This window comes from Equus caballus, chromosome 13, assembly GCF_041296265.1.
Source record: "Equus caballus isolate H_3958 breed thoroughbred chromosome 13, TB-T2T, whole genome shotgun sequence".
NCBI lineage: Eukaryota > Metazoa > Chordata > Mammalia > Perissodactyla > Equidae > Equus > Equus caballus.
Window position 1 is genome coordinate 12160905 of NC_091696.1, and position 16297 is coordinate 12177201.

At 51.0% G+C, this 16297-nt stretch overlaps 1 protein-coding gene across 7 annotated transcripts in view; it reads left to right on the forward strand.

The window, feature by feature from the left end:
* HIP1 (huntingtin interacting protein 1) overlaps positions 1-16297 on the forward strand; it is a 148857-nt gene that overhangs the window by 82480 nt on the left and 50080 nt on the right. For 4 of the 7 annotated variants that reach the window (XM_001504484.6, XM_005598679.4, XM_070231709.1 and 1 more), the window contains 3 exons: positions 10931-10994; positions 14266-14408; positions 14661-14717. The exons of 1 other annotated variant lie outside the window; for it this stretch is intronic. In XM_001504484.6, the coding sequence (XP_001504534.3) occupies positions 10931-10994; positions 14266-14408; positions 14661-14717 (264 nt within the window). Of the gene's footprint in view, positions 1-1246; positions 1428-4251; positions 4457-10930; positions 10995-14265; positions 14409-14660; positions 14718-16297 lie in introns of those variants that run through there. 2 more of the 7 variants (XM_070231710.1, XM_070231708.1) reach the window with 2 other exon arrangements.

The following is a 16297-nucleotide window of genomic DNA, read 5'->3' on the forward strand; positions in this document are numbered from 1 at the left end:
AGGAAAGAACAGGACGAGGACAGAGGACCCTCCTTCTCTCCCTTAAAACGGTTCACTCATTGACCACAGGATCCACTTTCTTTCGTCTGTGTGCCCTCCAGCAGCACCTAGAACAGCGTCCTGCACCCGGGCAGCTGGTCCAGTTGCACAGAGTGTCCCTCACAGTCTGTGTGAAAGGCCCACCAGGAGTCGTGTAGCACAGCCTCACAGCCTAGATGGTGGCCCTGCCCTGTGTGTAGTGGGTCCTCGCTCAAAATCACACTTCCTCAGCATTTCCACCTTTTAAAAAAAATTATTTTACGTATAACATTAAATTCACCATCTTAGCCAGTTTAAAGTGTATAATTCAATGGCATTTAGTCCATTCGCAGTGTTGTGCAACCATCACAACTATCTGGTTTCAGAACACTTTCATCACCCCAAAAGGAAACCGCATACCCAGTGAGCACACTCCCCATTTTCTGCTCCTGCTGGAACCTGGCACCCAGCAATCTGCTTTCTGTCTCCATGGCTTTGCCTATTCTGGATATTTCCTGTAAATGGAATCACACAACATGTGACATTTTGTGTCTGGCTTCTTTCACTGAGCATAATGTTTTTGAGGTCCATCCATGTCGTAGCTGAATCAGTTCCTCCTTTTTGTGTTTGGGGGTGTATTTTTATTGTGTTAAAATATGCGTACCATAAAATTTACCGTTTTAACCACTTTGAAGCGCCCAGGTCAGTGGTCCTAACTACATTCACATTCTTGGGTAACCGTCACCACCATCCGCCCACAGCACTTCGTCATCTTCCCAAACTGAAACTCTGTTCCTGTTAAACACTAACTCCCCCCAGCCCCTGGCGGCCCCATTCCACTCTGTCTCTCTGAATTGGACTATTCTAGGGACCTCATACGAGTGGAATCAGACAGCATCTGTCTTTTTATGTCTGGCTGACTTCACTCAGCATAATGTCATCAAGGTTCATCCATGTTGTCACATGTGTCAGAATCGCCTCTTAAGGCTGAAACGTGTTCCACTGCGTGGATAGACCACATTTTGTTTGTCCATTCCTCCGAGGATGGACACCTGGGTCACTTCCCCTAGTGTTTCCCCCTTTGAACACTCCTGTTTCTTCAGCTGTTCCGGGTGCTTCACAGTCCTGGCCGCCCTCCCCCCAGCACGGGGTCATCCACCTCGTCAATTGCAGGAGTGACTGACGTTTCTGAATCTTCTCAGCTTCTTTCCTCCGTCTTCCCTTCCAGATTATCCGACTGCAGGCTAGCGCCTTTCTTTGTGCTAAACCCTTTGGAGTCTGTGTGACCCGGACGGTTCCGTTGCTCGCCACCTATCAGAAGCAGAGGATGGTCGGGGGCTTTTGAGGGAGAAGGAAGCGGGGAGCTGCGATCCTAATTTCTGCAGTCCGCAGCTTAGGAAGCAGATAAGGTACACGAAATACTAAAAAGAAAACAAAATAGTCTTAGTGTGGGCTGCTGTAACCAAATACTGTGCACTCAGTGGTTCAAATCACGGGAAGTGACTTCTGACAGTTCTGGAGGCTGGAAGTCCGAGATCCAGGTGCTGGCTCACTCAGCTCCCGGGCAGGGCTCTCTTCCTGACTGGCAGACTCCCTCACACAAGGAGACAGAGAGTGCCTGGGGCCTCTCCTATAGGGCACTGATCCCATCATGAGGGCCCCACCCTCATGACCTCATCTAAACCTCATGATCTTGCAAAGGCCCCACCTCCAAATACCATCACCTGGGGGGAGGGGGGGCGGCTTTGACGTATGAATTAGGGGGCACACAATTCAGGCCAGAGCAAATACCTTTTATCAAAACATGGAAATGAGTCAAAGTATTTAGCTCTATGGAGCCTTGCTAAGTACGGTACAAAGGAAGCGTAAGAAAGAAGAGCTGGATATCATTAGTTAGGCAGCTTATACTTCAATATCAGCAAGAATTTTAACAGGAGAGAAAGCAGGGTGACTCGGGGGAGGAAAAGATGGAGCATCCAGACAGGAGAGTGGGGCAAATGAGGGGTGAAGTGCTGCTCAGGACGTCGGCTTGGAGAGGACTGAGCAGAGCAGGCCTTCTCCCTCCGTCAGCCCATCCACGTGCCAGGCACAGTGTGTGCACTGGGGGAACAGCAGGAACCCAGGCCCTGCCCTCACAGAGCCCACTGTCTAGTGGGGAGAGACCAACAACAAGCAAATGAACAAACAAGGGAACTTCAGGTGGTGGTGAGGGCCTCTGCAGGAAATGACCAGGCTGGTTGTGAGTCTGATAAAGAGATGTTGCAGGGCAGGGGGTGGGGAGATGCTTTAGATTGGAGCCGCTGCCCGGGAGGTGGTGGTATTTGAACAGCCTGAAGAAGGAGGGAAATCCAGCTGGGTGAAGAATGGGAGGAAGACCCTTGCAGGCACGAGGAGCATCAGAGACAGAAAGTTGAAAAAGTTTGAGGAGCAGAGGCAGCCAGTGTGCTTGGGGCATCATGAGTAGAAGGGAGAACGGGAGTTGGTGCCCGCACACGGCCTCGTCGGCCACGTGGGCGTGTGGACTTCATTCCACGTGTGGTGGGGGGCTCTGAGCGGGGCAGTGGGATCTCACGCTTGGTTTGTGGAGATTGCTCTGGCTGCTGGGTGGAGAGCAGCTTCAGGAGGGCCAATCCACTTGGGAGGCTATTTCAGGGGTCCAGTGGGGACGAAGTAGCGGCTTGGGCTTGGGGGAGGCAGAGACGATGGAGAGAAGCAGAGGGATTTGCCGGGTGGACAGGACATCATTGCTGCTGGGTTGGCTGGGAGCAGGAGGCCAAGGCACCATCAAGGATGACTTTCGGGGAGATTGGGAGAGGAAGAGCTGGGGAGGTGGGCGCGCCAGCGGATGTTGAGAGTTCAGAGCCACAGGCCTGACATCACGAAGGAGTGAAGATGGGTAGAGATCTGGGGATGAGCCACCAAAGAAACTAAGGGACCAGCCCTCCTGGGTAGGAAGCGAGGCAGATAGTGGCCGGCATTGGCCCTATGCTGGACTGCAGGGAGTTGCTGAAGGCAGCGCAGGGTGGGCACAGGGCCCTGGGTTTGCATCCTGTTCCACCTGCCGCGCCTGTGCTGCATTGGGCAACTTGGCTCAGAAAATAGGGGGCCGTAGGGCCAAAGGGCGGATGAGAAGCAAATCCCCGAGTGCAGCGCCTGGTAGAGGCTCTGCTGCTGCTGCTGCTGCTGCTCCCGCTTATCTGGTGACAACGACGATGACTACCCTACTATTATTATTTCTGATCAAGGGAAGAATTAAAAAGACTTGCTGTCAGATACCAACTTCCAAGTATCACAGCCAAGACCAGAGCCATCTTGCTCAGTGCTGAGGCGCCCAGCCCCGGAAGGCTGCGTCTGGCTTTCTGTGCCTTGCTTGTCCCTCCCCTGAGGCTCACATGATCTCGACTTGGTTCTGAACTCTGTCATCCTCGCTCAGGCTCGAGGCCCGGCTGTGAACTTGAGCTGTCCCCACCTTGACCATGACGTGCAGCAGCTTTTTGCATCAGTCTCTCCTGGAATCTCACCCGCCCCCCATCGCCAGCCTTGCTCCTCCCCGCGTGGAGCAGACGGATGGCCTGGAGGATCTCTTTCTGCCCTGATCTCAGGATCAGGCAGTCCAGAAGAAGATCCTTTCAGCCTGTGTTGGTTGATCTTGGCTCGTGGACTCTGGAGGGTATTGAGTGGGAGGCTGGGGTGGGAGAAGGATGAAGCCCAGACTAAGTCGCACGTGTTGACAGGACCACCCCTTCATCTTTAAGGCATTGCTGATTCCCAGGCCTCAGCCCCGAGGTGGGCGGTCATCGGCGAGGCCATTGGTGGTGGCCCTCTTTGCCTTTGCTGAGCGCATGCCTCCCCACCGTGTACTCTTCATTTCTCTTCTCTGTCTCCCTTCTGTCTTACTTTCCCCTCCTGCCCTGCCTGGTCTCGGATTTTCCTTCTCTTGGCCTGGCCGGTGGGCCCTCTGGTCTCTTGCATCAGGACCTGCCCCCCAACCCGGGCACCTCCTCTGTGCCTGCCCCTGCCATGGACCCTTTGCGAGCCAGCCCAGCCTTGGCAGCCCAAGTGCTGGGCCCCAGCCAAGAGCTGCGTGCGTGACCGGACAGTGCCCAGCTGGCCCCTGCAGGCCGGGCTGGGCCCTGCTCCCTACAGAAGCAAGGCCGACGGTTTTCCATTGGCTGCGGCCTGGCTGAGGCTGTCCTGAGAGATCAGAGGCCCCAAGGAGGGAGGAGGAAGAGAGGCTGAGACAGCCGCCCTTCCTGCGGTGCCTGTGGATAATTGGCCCTCCGGAACCAGCTTGGGACGCGGGGGCCAGCTGGGTCAGGAAGCGCTGTACAATGCTGCTCTTTCAGGGGGACAGTGCCTGGTCTTGGGTCCCGTGTGACTCCAGAGAAATCTGGAGAACAGCCTGTTCTCAGAGGATGTTCTCCAACCTAGACCGGAGGTGAGAAACCAAGCCCAAACTTCCCACCCTCTGCCCGGGGGAGGTCGCCCAGGCAGTGCCCAGTTCAGAACCCAGTGATTCCTTCAGAGAGAGTCTGGGGAGGGGGGAAGGAGAGCGGATTTTGCCCAGAGACCGTGAATCAAGTACCTGGTCCTCTGGGAGGGAGGAGCCCAGGAAGCCGTCAGCCCTCGAGGATTTAATGATTTATTAAGATCCTCTGTCCTGCCTTAGCAGCTGTGGGCCGCCGGGGAGGAGGGCAGGGTGCTTGCCCGGGATTTTAATCATGATGGGGAGGTAAGACGATATAATATACTAGGTGTCAAACACATGCAGAGAAATAGGGATTCAAAATGAAAGAAGGAAAGAGGATGAAATATTGGCCAGAGCGGCCTGGCAAGCCTAAAGGAAGGTAGAGTTTGGTCTGTGCCGAGAAGACGGCGGGACTAGGAATGCAGAAGGATGCGGAGGAGCGGGTGACGCGGGATGGCATTCCAGGCACCAAATATGACGTAAGCACAGGAAACCATCGTAGCGGGGCACTTCTGCCCTGGAGACATCCTGGAGCCTAACATTCTGAGGGCCCTGGAGAACCACAGCCTGCATTCAAGAGCCCAGAATGCTGGACTCAGCCTCACGTACGAGCATGAGAGACCTGGGCACGGAGACCGGGCAGCAGGCCTGCCCCCTGGGCTGGACCCTGCCTCTTAGGCGCCTCTGCTGGGGATGTGTTGGTGGGAGATGCTGGGTGTGTTGGCTGCGGTAGGCGGGGTTCCTGTGCAAGGGAAGGGCCGGGGCAGGCCGGGCAAGGCCAGGCGGGCCCCGGGGTGCCTCGTGGTGGTGGGTTCGGGCAGGGACTGTGCTGCACGGCCCAGCGCTAGGCTGGCCCTTTGTCAGTGTGCTGGACGCATGCTGGGGCTGTAATGTGCACACAAAGGCCGCTCCACGCTTTCCTTAGTCGGGCCCCGCAGAGGGAGCTCCCCACACTCAGGAGGATGGAGGGCGTTCGTATCAGGTCTCTGTCCTGCTCGAGAGCCTTCTGTGGATCCCGGGATCCGTCAGGAAAGTTTCCTGCTCTGATCTCAGAGCCCTCCGCCATCTGAAGGGCCTTTATGGAGTCTAAAAACGAGAAGAAACCTGAACATCAACGAATCCAGCGTGAGCCATCAGCCTTTCTCACAACAGCCCTGAGGAGATGAGGAGAGGTCGCCTCCCCTCTGCCTGTGTGCTGCTAATAATGAGGGGTTCTGTCTTTCACGAGACGGCTTTAAGTTTACTCAGAAAGTGCCTCCCTGTACTTCTACCCATCGGTCCAGCTTTGATCTTCTCAAGTCATTCCTCCTCCCACATGACCACCTTTCAGAATATTAATATTCTTCTAAGTTTTTTCCAGGTCTCAGGTCCATTCGAATCCAGGTCACTCTCTTTTAGAAGTGATTTACTTTGTCAGTTTCCTTCATAATGTATAAAGCCTAAAACTAAATAGCGTTTTATGTATGAATTGATCTGCATAAAGAATTGACCCATCTCCTCCCTCATTCTGAACGCTATACTTCTTTTAAGGCATCCAGAGCTCAGACTTGCATTTTAATCAACCACGTCAAAGTTTTTGCTTATATTGAGTTAGCAGCCAAAGAAAACATCTTTAAGTCACTTTTGTAAGCGCCGCTTTGAGTCATATCTCCCCTGTGCCAGTGAGTTAGATCTAAATACAGGAAATTTCCTTTATACCTACTGGATTGCACCTTGTGAAGTTTACCCCATTTTTCCAGTCTGTGGAGATCATTTGGATTGTGAGTCTGTGTCTCTGTGGTGTGGAGGGCCGCATCTAAGTCTGGGGCCTGTGACTCAGAGCCTGAGCCCTGGAGCCACACTGCCCAGTCTGAGTCTCAGCTTTGCACTTGCTGGGAGTGGCCTTGGGCAGTTTACACAGCCTTCCTAGGCCGTGGTTTCCTCATCTGTTAAATGGAGACTGTTAATACTAAAACTCACCTGCTTGTAGGATGTAGCATTATATGACTTTGACGAGATAATTGATACAAAGTGCTTATTTATTAGCACAGGGCCTGATAGTAAGCACTCACTAGCTGCTATTATCTTGAGTATAACCACTGCTACGGCTAGATCACTTCCTCATTGTTTTAAAAATGGCTGTTTCTCACCCAAAACTCTCCTGGGCTCATCCTTTGCTTACAGCGTCCCCTCAGCCTGTGACACCCTGCTTCTGCTCTCCCACCTGTCGAGGTTCAAAACCTCTGAGCATCTCAGATGCTTCCATCTGCTGTGTCCCCTGTAGCCGGGAGCTCCTACTGGCCGTTCCTATTGACGTTCACTCTATAGGCCACTTCGTATTGGGTCCTTTCCCAGCACTCACTTCCGCCATTTTGGTTGAGGCCTTTATTCCTTCATTTCCCTGCAGTTAATATCTCCCTCCGTCAGCTCCCCACCTGCGGGCTCCATCACCCTCCCTCCAGCTCTCACACTGCTGCTGGCCCGTCGTCCACCAGCTGCTTCTGTCCCTTCCTGCCCTCTTGGAAGCCCACTGGCCTCGCTCACCCAGCGCCACCTCCCTTTCTGACTTCATCCTCATCCTCCCTTGCCTCCATGGTGCCCTCCAGCCGCACCAGCCAGCATGCTCTGGGCCTTTCCATTCTGGTGCCTTTTCTCGTTGTGCCTCCTCCGCCTGGGTGGCCTGTCCTCTGCCACCCTGACCTAGACTCAGCCCCCTGTGAGCCCCTCCATGGTCCAGAGCTGGCACAGTGGGTCAGGGCTGGGCTTGAGGATCTGGCCCACCAAGGTTATAACTGAATGGTATGACCTTGGGCAAGTTGCTCAGCCTTTCTGTGCAACATCTTAAATGCCCCCAAGTATGTATGAAGCGTAAATGGAAGAAGCAGGTAAATTACAGGGCTGGCACGTGGGACAGGTTATCCCTTTCTTCCTGTAAGAAGGCTTCCCCGAGCAGCATCAAAGTTCCAAGGGATTTCTCCCTCCTTTCAACATTCAGAGCACAGAACATTCCTGATTTTCAGCCAACACACACACACGTAAGATCTGTAGTTACAAACTCGTGGTATATTATTTTATGTTGCTTAAGGGAATTTTAAGTTGTTGTGGAGGTTTTTTGCGAGCAAGACTCATAATGACCACAACCTGGGGCAATCGGTCAGTAGAAACAAATGTTAGTGGAATAAATCTAAGTCCCACCCATCACAGATCCTCCCTCGAGGCCCTAACCTGGTTTCTAGAATTTTGGCCAGCATGGGTTCCTCTTCTTCCTCATGGCCCAGACTACTGACCGTCTGCCGAACCGCCTGGAGCCTGGCCACATCCAGGTCAGCGCCTCCCTGGATCTGAGTCTCTTGTCATTTGCATGTTTATGTTCCTTATGACTCCTTACGGAATGTGGCCGACCTTTCCGGCCTCAGCACACGTGTTGACTTTGCCCAGAGCTCTGTCTGCAGCCGGGATCCTGTCATTGTCCTGGAGCCGGGGGAGAAACATACTTTAAACCTGTGTCCCTCACCTGAGGAAGTCTGAGGGAAAGAGGGTGGCCTGGGACGGGCTGGAAGCAGGAGCTGAGAAACAAGATCTGAGGAGGGCTTGTCCCAGGAAGCTGGTCCTGTCCCAGGACACAAGTGCTGCTTCGCTGGGAGATTGGGGGGAATAAGCTCTTCTTTCTGGTAGCATCTTTCGTATGAGATTCCTTCTTGGCTGGTCTTCCCTCTGAGGGGAAAGGACCCTGTGTTAGCCTCCTGGCGCTGCCATGATAAATCACCACCGATTAGGTGGCGTGAAACAACAGAAGTTTATTCTTTCACATTTCTGGACGCTCGAAGTCAACAATCAAGGTGTCAGCAGGGCCACGTTCCCTCTGAAGGCCCAAGGGGAGAGTCCTTCCTCTCCTCGCCTTAGCCTCTGTTGGCTCCCAGCAATCCTTGGTGTTCCTTGGCGTGTAGACACATTAATCCCTGCCTCTGTCTTCACATGGCCGTCTTCTCCCTGTGTGTCTGTGTCCCTGTGTCTTCACCAGACCTTCTTATGAGGACACCAGTCAGTGGATTTAGGGCCCACCCTAATCCAGTATGACCTCATCTTTACTAATTACACCTGCAAAGACCCTGTTTCCAAATAAGGCTGCTGTCACCCATGCTGGGGGGTTTGGACTTGAGCGTATCATTTTTGGGGAGACACAGTTGAACCCCCAGCAGAGCTTATGCTGTTGAAGGGTTGAGTCTGGTAGGGAGAAAAGTGGACTGAAAAAACCCAAAGTTATATAAACCAGATGCAAAAGAACGTATCTTGGTAAACCTTAGAAATAACCTATTTTATACTGTGCAAGCACATGCACGTACATGTGCACATGTACATATGTGTATGTATGTGTTTTTTCCAGATAGAGATTCAAATGTAAAAAACAAATAATAAAACACTTAGAAGAAAATGTACGAGTCTACGAGTATAATCCGGGGCAGGAGAAACCTTATGTAAACGTAGTTCTAAAAGATGAGGTGAATATATCAACAACCATGCAAACGTGTAAGAAAATACTCAGAACTCACTAGCAGCCAGCAAAATACAAATTGCAGTACGATGAAATGTCACTACACCCATCAGTCCAGCAAAAACGAGAGGGCGCGGTAACCCCTGTTGTTGGTGGGAATGCCTTCGTACGTCGTGGGTGGAAATGTGTCCTGGTGGACCTTTATAAGAGGCAGGATGGCAACCTCACTGGGATCCAGATTAGACCTGCAAGAAAGTTTGGTTTGGGGTTTTTTTGAAAAAATGTAAATACTAACCATGTGCTGGTTTTAAGGAATTATCCTCAAAATTTTCGGTGTGATCGTACTATTACGGTTAGTTTTTAAAAGTCCCTTTTTTTCTTGGGAGTTCATAGTGAATTATTTACAGGTAAATTGATAACAACGCCTGGGATTTACCTCAGAATAATCCAGGCAGTGCGGGTCGGTGGCCGATGCTGCGCCCTGGGCACAGGCCAAATCCAGACCGCCACTACTTTGTGAATCAAGTTTTCCTGGGACAGCCACGCTCGTTCGGTTACAGGTCCATCTGGCAGCACCGAGGCTGCTTTCACGCTATGACAGCGGAGTTGAGTAGTTGCGGTGGACGCCGTGTGGCTGGCCCGCAGAGCTAAAATGTTTATTAACCGGCTCTTTACAGGAAATGTTTGTGACCCCTCGTCCATAAGGAAGCGTGTTGCCTACAAGTTCATGATCGTTGCTGCGGGGGGCTGACTACGTGAGAGCTGTTTAGACTAATCTTCATATTTGTGTGTGTTTGGACTTTTCCATAACAGAAAGTTTAAAAAAGAACTTTGACATGGTAGTCTCACTCCGAGGAATCTATCCCTTGGAAATAAAAGCATCAACTCATAAGGATCTTTGTATAAGAATGTTTACGAAAAGAGTTTACAGTGGTCAAAAACAAAAAGCTGGAAATAAATTGATTGCCTACCAACGTGGAAGTGCTTATATGAATCACCACCCACGCACACCATGGAAGTGTGTGTCATCTTTTTAAAGAATGGACTCAGGTCTTACCAGTTCAAGTGGACAGCTTTTCATGAGATATTTTCAAGTGAGAAAGGCAAGATGTAGAAAATTCTGTACATGACAATCCCATTTTTACAGAACTGTCAAAATTTACCCCTTCAGTATGTAGGTATTTGTGTGTGTGTGTGTATGTGTGTGCGTGATGCATGGCAGGTTGTTAACATGGGTTGCGGTAGATGACGTGTGTGGAAGGGAAGCAAAACAAATCAGAAAAAGGAAAAAGCAGTAGAAGAACAGCTTCCATGGTATGATCCCGTGCATGCGTTTATGTAAGTTCTATTCACTTGTATTCGTGCTTTGCTAAATTAAAAAGAAAGTTATGATTTTAAAAATGACTGGAAAGGAGTGAGTATTTAATGCCCTTTGGTGTAAGGAAATCAAAGGGATTTGGGTTAGGAGTTGGAAAGCGTCCAGGAGTGGGCGACGAGGCGAGAGCCATCCCTGCCCACCTGGGCAGGGAAGGCTCCGGGGAGGAGTGGGCGGCTGGATGGTCTTTGGAGCACAGTCGATCCCTGATCTCAGCGCCTCTTCCTCCTGCTCCCTGAGAAATAATGTTTCCCTGGGGATGAAAAGCATCTCTTTGTGCGGGCTTTAATTGCCGTGTTGTTGTGCCAAGTGAATGAGTGGCAGGCGGGCACAGCAGCTGGGCACAGCCAATGCCAGGCAGCAAAGCCCACTGCCTTAGGACAGCCTGGGCCAGCTGGCCTGGGAGCGCTGCCCGCCTCTGCCCCCCGCTGGGGGCCCTGCACAGGGACAGTGGGGCAGAGGGGTCTTCCGAGAGTGGAGAACCAGAGAGGAGTCATTGGAGGGAGAGAAAGGGGTGGGGCATCTGGGAGGGTCTCAGCCACTCAGAAGCTTATTCATCTCATCCTCCTTTCCCCTCCCCCTCCCTCTTGTTTTTCAGACTGTCAGCATCAATAAGGCCATTAATACGCAGGAAGTGGCTGTAAAGGAAAAACACGCCAGAAATATCCTTTTGCATGTTGCTTGGAAGACCGACCCTGAGAGGGGTCAGATCGTGGGGACTGAGGTCAGGGCCAGGCGTCCTTGCTCAGCTGCAGGAAGGGGAACCCCCACAGGGGCCAGGCCCCTGCAGGCTTTGAGCAGCGTCCGAGACCACAGCCTGTCAGGGTGGAAGTCCCCAAAGGGGATCCGGTCCAGTCCTTTGCTTACTTACCGAAGATCTCACTCATCTTCTAGGACTTCAGCTTTTCAGAACTTTGAAGTCCTTTGAAGTTACTACCCTCTGAGATATTTCCTTGGGGCACAGGAGGGATTTTCACCTGTGTCATCAAGGCACTCTAGGCCCTGCAGTCTGCCCGTAGGGCCACAGGGACCACCCCCTTGGGGACCTGCCATGTCCCCTTTTCTGAGCATGAAAGCAAAACAGAGATCTGGGCTGCAGTGGTTGGCCTTAAGCCAATGCAGGGGTTCACCCTTAGTGAGAAGGGAAGGACAGGGACCTCACGGTGGATTAGGGACTGGTGACTTGAAAGTTTGCACTGAGCCCACCACGCCAAGTTGGCAGAGGCCCTGAGCGACCACCATCGTGGGTGGAGAGAAGTGAGGCAGCCCTCACTGGTGGGTCCCTGGGATCTGCCTCTGAGGCACAGAGTCCAGGAGCTGGAGGGCTTAATCCCCAAAGGCCGAAGGAGGGGCTGCCGGGGGGGCTGCGCCTTTCTCTCTGTGTGTGCCGGGGCCAGAGCAGGGTGCCCTCCAGGGCAGTGGCAGCTGGGCTCCTGTCTGGGAGGGGCGGCTCCTTCTTTCCTGGGCTCGTCGTGATGGCTGCACCACAGCCAGCCCATTCAGGCTAGAACAGCTGTCTTGAAGCCATCCCACCTTAGCTCCTGGAGGAGACCCTCCAGGTCAGATGCCCAGAACGTGGCAGGCCCTCAGGAAATGTTGCTGCCAGCATGTATTGCTCTTCACCGGAGGGAAAGCAGTTTGGTTGAAATTAGGGCTTTGCTGTGGATGGGGGCTGTAGAACCTCTCCCGGGTACCCCAGAAGGCTGGCCGGACCGTGAGCCTAGGGGACCTTGCCCTTTTATTCCCAGAAAGGTCCCTTACTGCCTTGCGTTTGGTGCCTTTACCATGATTGAAAACAAACCAAAAAAAGCCTGCATTATAAGTGGCCCATTGATTTTCTTGGAGGGAATTACCCAGTTCTGATGCCTGTGTGCTAAGAATACTGACCAGTCTGATGCAAGATATGAAGTAAGAGAGAGACAGTTGTCATGGCCAGTGTGCTCCTCTGGGTGGGGGATTGGCACAGAGAGGACCAGGCCTGCGGCCGCAGCCTCCAAGGAGGCTGCCCTGCGCAGTGGGATGGACCCCGCAGGGAGCTTCCAGAATCCCACCTCTGGAGCTCTCTGGCTCGCTCTGGACCTTGAGTGGACCCAGTGGGGCCTCCGTGAGCCTTAGTTTCCTTGTCTGTCAAATGAAAGAGTTGGCTGAAGATTTCAGAGGTCTAATATTCCAGCTGTAACGTTCTGTGAGTCTCTCTGATTCACAATTTCTGAGCGGTGCATAAACATTGAAAAGATCAACTCCATGTGGTAGGGTTTTTAAAGCCTAGTTAAAGATATCACAAAACATTTATTCTTTATCAATTGTTTTAAAGAGCATACCCTCGATAGCAACCGAATAAGCATTTGGAAGTCTGACTTCAGAAATGCCGGTAGAATCACCATTTGTCCCGCTGTCTGATATGACTAGGTCGGCCCCTCCCACCATGGTATCCGCTCCTGGAGAGCTGGGGACTGAGTCTTATTTTTCTTTGTATCCCTGAGCGTCTTTTGCAGTGCTTGACACTTAGTTGGTGAATAAAAATGCTTATGAAATCAAAGATAGGTGGAAAGGTCTTCTTGCTTCTTTCAAAGTCAGAGTGCTGGGCTGGCCCTGCAGCTGCGCTGGCTTCTGTTTGAGCAGGCTGCTCTCGAGCCAGGTAACCATGGTCAGCCGGGGGCCATCAGCACGGGAGAGGGCAGGGAGCTGCCCGTCTCTCCTCTTGGCTTCCGTCTTGTCCAAGGGGGCTGTGCTTTAGGTAAAACCATAAGTTATTTCAGAAATCACACTAGGACCAAAAGCTGATTTCAGCTTCCAGACCCAGATGTCTGTGTTCAAACCTCCCCCCTCAACATGCAAATTTCATTGTAGGGAAGGAAATCCATGTGACCTTCCAGTTCAGAAGCAAAACAAGGTGCGTTCTGTATGAGTCATCTAGTTTCTGACCCGAGACAGGTCTTTCTTTCCTAAGTGGCACCGTGCTTCTTACCTGAGCCTTGATAAAGGAGCCAGAAGTTCTGGAGAAAGAGCTGTCGCTGGGGTTGATGGTGCCCAGTTATGGAGTATGTGAAGCCTGTTTGAGCAAACAATCAAAAGTGGACATCCTTTACTCCCCGAAAAAGGGCTTGCTCATAATAGAGGTCTGGAGTCCTAACTTAAAGTCACAAGAGGCCAGTGGACATTTATTACGTGCAAACCATGGCAGGCGGTCCCGGGGTGGAGTGGTGTTCGGAATTGGATCTGGGGAGGAAGGGGCCCCAAGATTCCACACAGGGAATTCAAGGTGTTGGGAGGTGAAGGCACCCCTGAACGAGGCCAGGAAGGTTTATAGAAGAGGTGGAGTGTGAGTCATTTTAAGTTTTGAGAAAGGACATTTTAAAGAATGCTGGGCAAGAGCAGAGTGCCTGAATGGAGAGGAGCCAGGTTTGGGGTCCCCAACAGGAGCCAGTGCCCTTGAGGAAGAGCTGAAGAAGGCCTCACTTTTGAATAATGGATAAGAAAGAACTTTGAGAAACTGCATTGTGTTGTTAAAATGTTCGCTGTAATTATTGCCCCAAAGGCCCCATCGCACACTGAGCATGCCCAGAGGAAGGGCAGAGTCTGTCTTCCTGGAGCAAAGCCCTCGTTCCAACCAAAGCATCTTCCTGCTAAAGGCGAACCAGGGCCACTGCTGGCCCAGAGCGCTTTTGTGCAAATGAGAAAAAGACATCCCTCTCAAAAGACATTGCTGTCTCTGGGGAAATTGTCTAATAAAATGGATTCTTTTAGTATGAGACACTTTATTGTCATCTGCCCAAAAAATGCCAGGATAAGTGTACAGATCTGTGGTGTCTTAGTTATAAGCAGTGTCCCCTCCTAGGTAGTGCCCTGACCATTTCACAGCCCTCCGCAGTGGCCTGTTGCAGGCTCCATCCCAGGGACTGGCTGCCTTGGTTTTCCATGACCCTCCCTCACCGTGCATACTGGGCACCCACCATGAGAAAGGGGCGCAGACCTTTTGGTCTGTTGTCAACCGGCTGCCCCTCTCTAGCAACGCTGTGCTCTGCTGGAAATTCTGCCATGTGTTCCACAAACTCCTCCGAGATGGACACCCAAACGTGAGTTCCTGGGGCCACAGGGGATGGCCAGTGAGTCAGGGACCCATGTGAGGAAAGTGTGATTGCCTGGGCCACAGAGGCCACTGTCCACTCCCACACTGAGAGTGGCATCTGCCCCCTTCTGGCCTTTTGGTTACCACGTAGAGGAGGGTTTGTCTCTGGTCAGCCTCTCCTCCCCACCATAAGCCCATCTCGTACCATCTTCCATCTCCTCTCCTCCTCTTCTCATAGGCTCTTCTCTTCCCTCTCCAGGTCCTGAAGGACTCTCTGAGATACAAAAATGAACTCAGTGACATGAGCAGGATGTGGGTGAGTGGAGATGCTCCCAGGGGCCACCTGTGCCTCCTTATCCTTCCCCAGAGGACACAGGACAAAGACTATGAAATGGAACAGTTATCTCTTTCAGCTTGTTTAGGATTTCTCTCACGAGCATCAGGGAGGGGTCAAGGATACCTCCAAATAGTACCATGAGATCCACAGTCTTACTGGGGTCCGTAGAAGCGGTAGGGAAGTTCTAGGGCTTGGGAGCTTCTCCTGCCGATGGACCCTCATGTCACAACACTCTCCAGGCATTGGGATCCCTCAACAGGACGTTGGCACAGTTCTCGCTTTCCCTCCCACTGGTCCCATTGGGGTCACAGTACCTTGAGAACTAGCATTCCTAATTCTTAATGCCAGGGCCTTTTCTCTCCTATCTAGGGATTCTCAGTGTCTTAGGATGAGGAAGGAGGTAGGTGGCAATATCAGAATCAGTTGAAAAGAGTGTTCAAGGAGTATGTGTATGGACAAGAGGTAATCCGCATTTTGAAGGATCTCCCCAGTCGATTCTGATGTGTCCCTTTGCCCCCACTGGTTGAGAACTACTACTTTAGTCCTTTCTTTCAAATTCTTACCTGTATCTGTGTGCACCCACAAAATGTTAGCCATTATGTAGTCTAGTCTACTAGTACAGATGAGAAATACAGGCCCATAGGTCACGAGGCTAGTTAACCTGAAGAAAGCTAAGAGTTGTCCCCAAGTCTCCCAGCTGCGTGCTAGAGAGCTTCCTGTTACATCCTGATGACATGGAAGCTTAGGTCTTTGTCCTTTTTGTTAGAATTTGCCTGGTATATCTTTTCCATCCTTTTACTTCCAACTTTTCTATATTCTTATGTCTTAGAAATATCACTTGTAAATAGCATTTAGTTGGATTTTTTTAATTCAAGACAACTGGGCATTTACTCCATTTACGTTTATTATAATGCATGATATGTTTAGATTTGTGTCTTCCATCTTATTTTGTGCAATTTGTCCCATCTGTTCTGTTTCTCTCTCATTTTGTGCCTTCTTTTGGATTGATTGGGTATTTTTCTTCTCATTCCGTTTTCCCCTCATTACTAGTTGGGAGATTAAAAAAAAACAAGCTCTTTTTTTATTTTTTAGTTTTTGGTATGTTATCTAATAATTACAAAATGCATGCTCAGTTTATCAAGGTCTAAAATTCCTATCTTTATTGTTTCCTGTATAGCACAAAGACCCTAACGTATTTTAACTCCATCCACTCCCCTATGTGTTATTGTTGCCATCTGTTTTAATTTTGGTTATGTTTTTCTTTTCAGACCCTGTAAGATATTTTATTTTAATTGTTTTATTCTGTGCTCTTCATTCTTCTTATGTCTCAGACCTACCATCTGCAATCACTTTCTTTCTGCCCAAATTATTTCCTTTAGAACTTGCTTTAGTGAAAGTCTGCTGGTGGCAAACTGTTTTTACTTGTTAGGAATGTCTTTACTTCATACTCATTCATGGGAGATATTTTCTCTGACTGTAGAATTCTGAGATGACGGTTGTTTTCTCTCAGCACATGGAAGATGTTATTCAAGATATCCTTCCACCAACTTCTGGCTTCC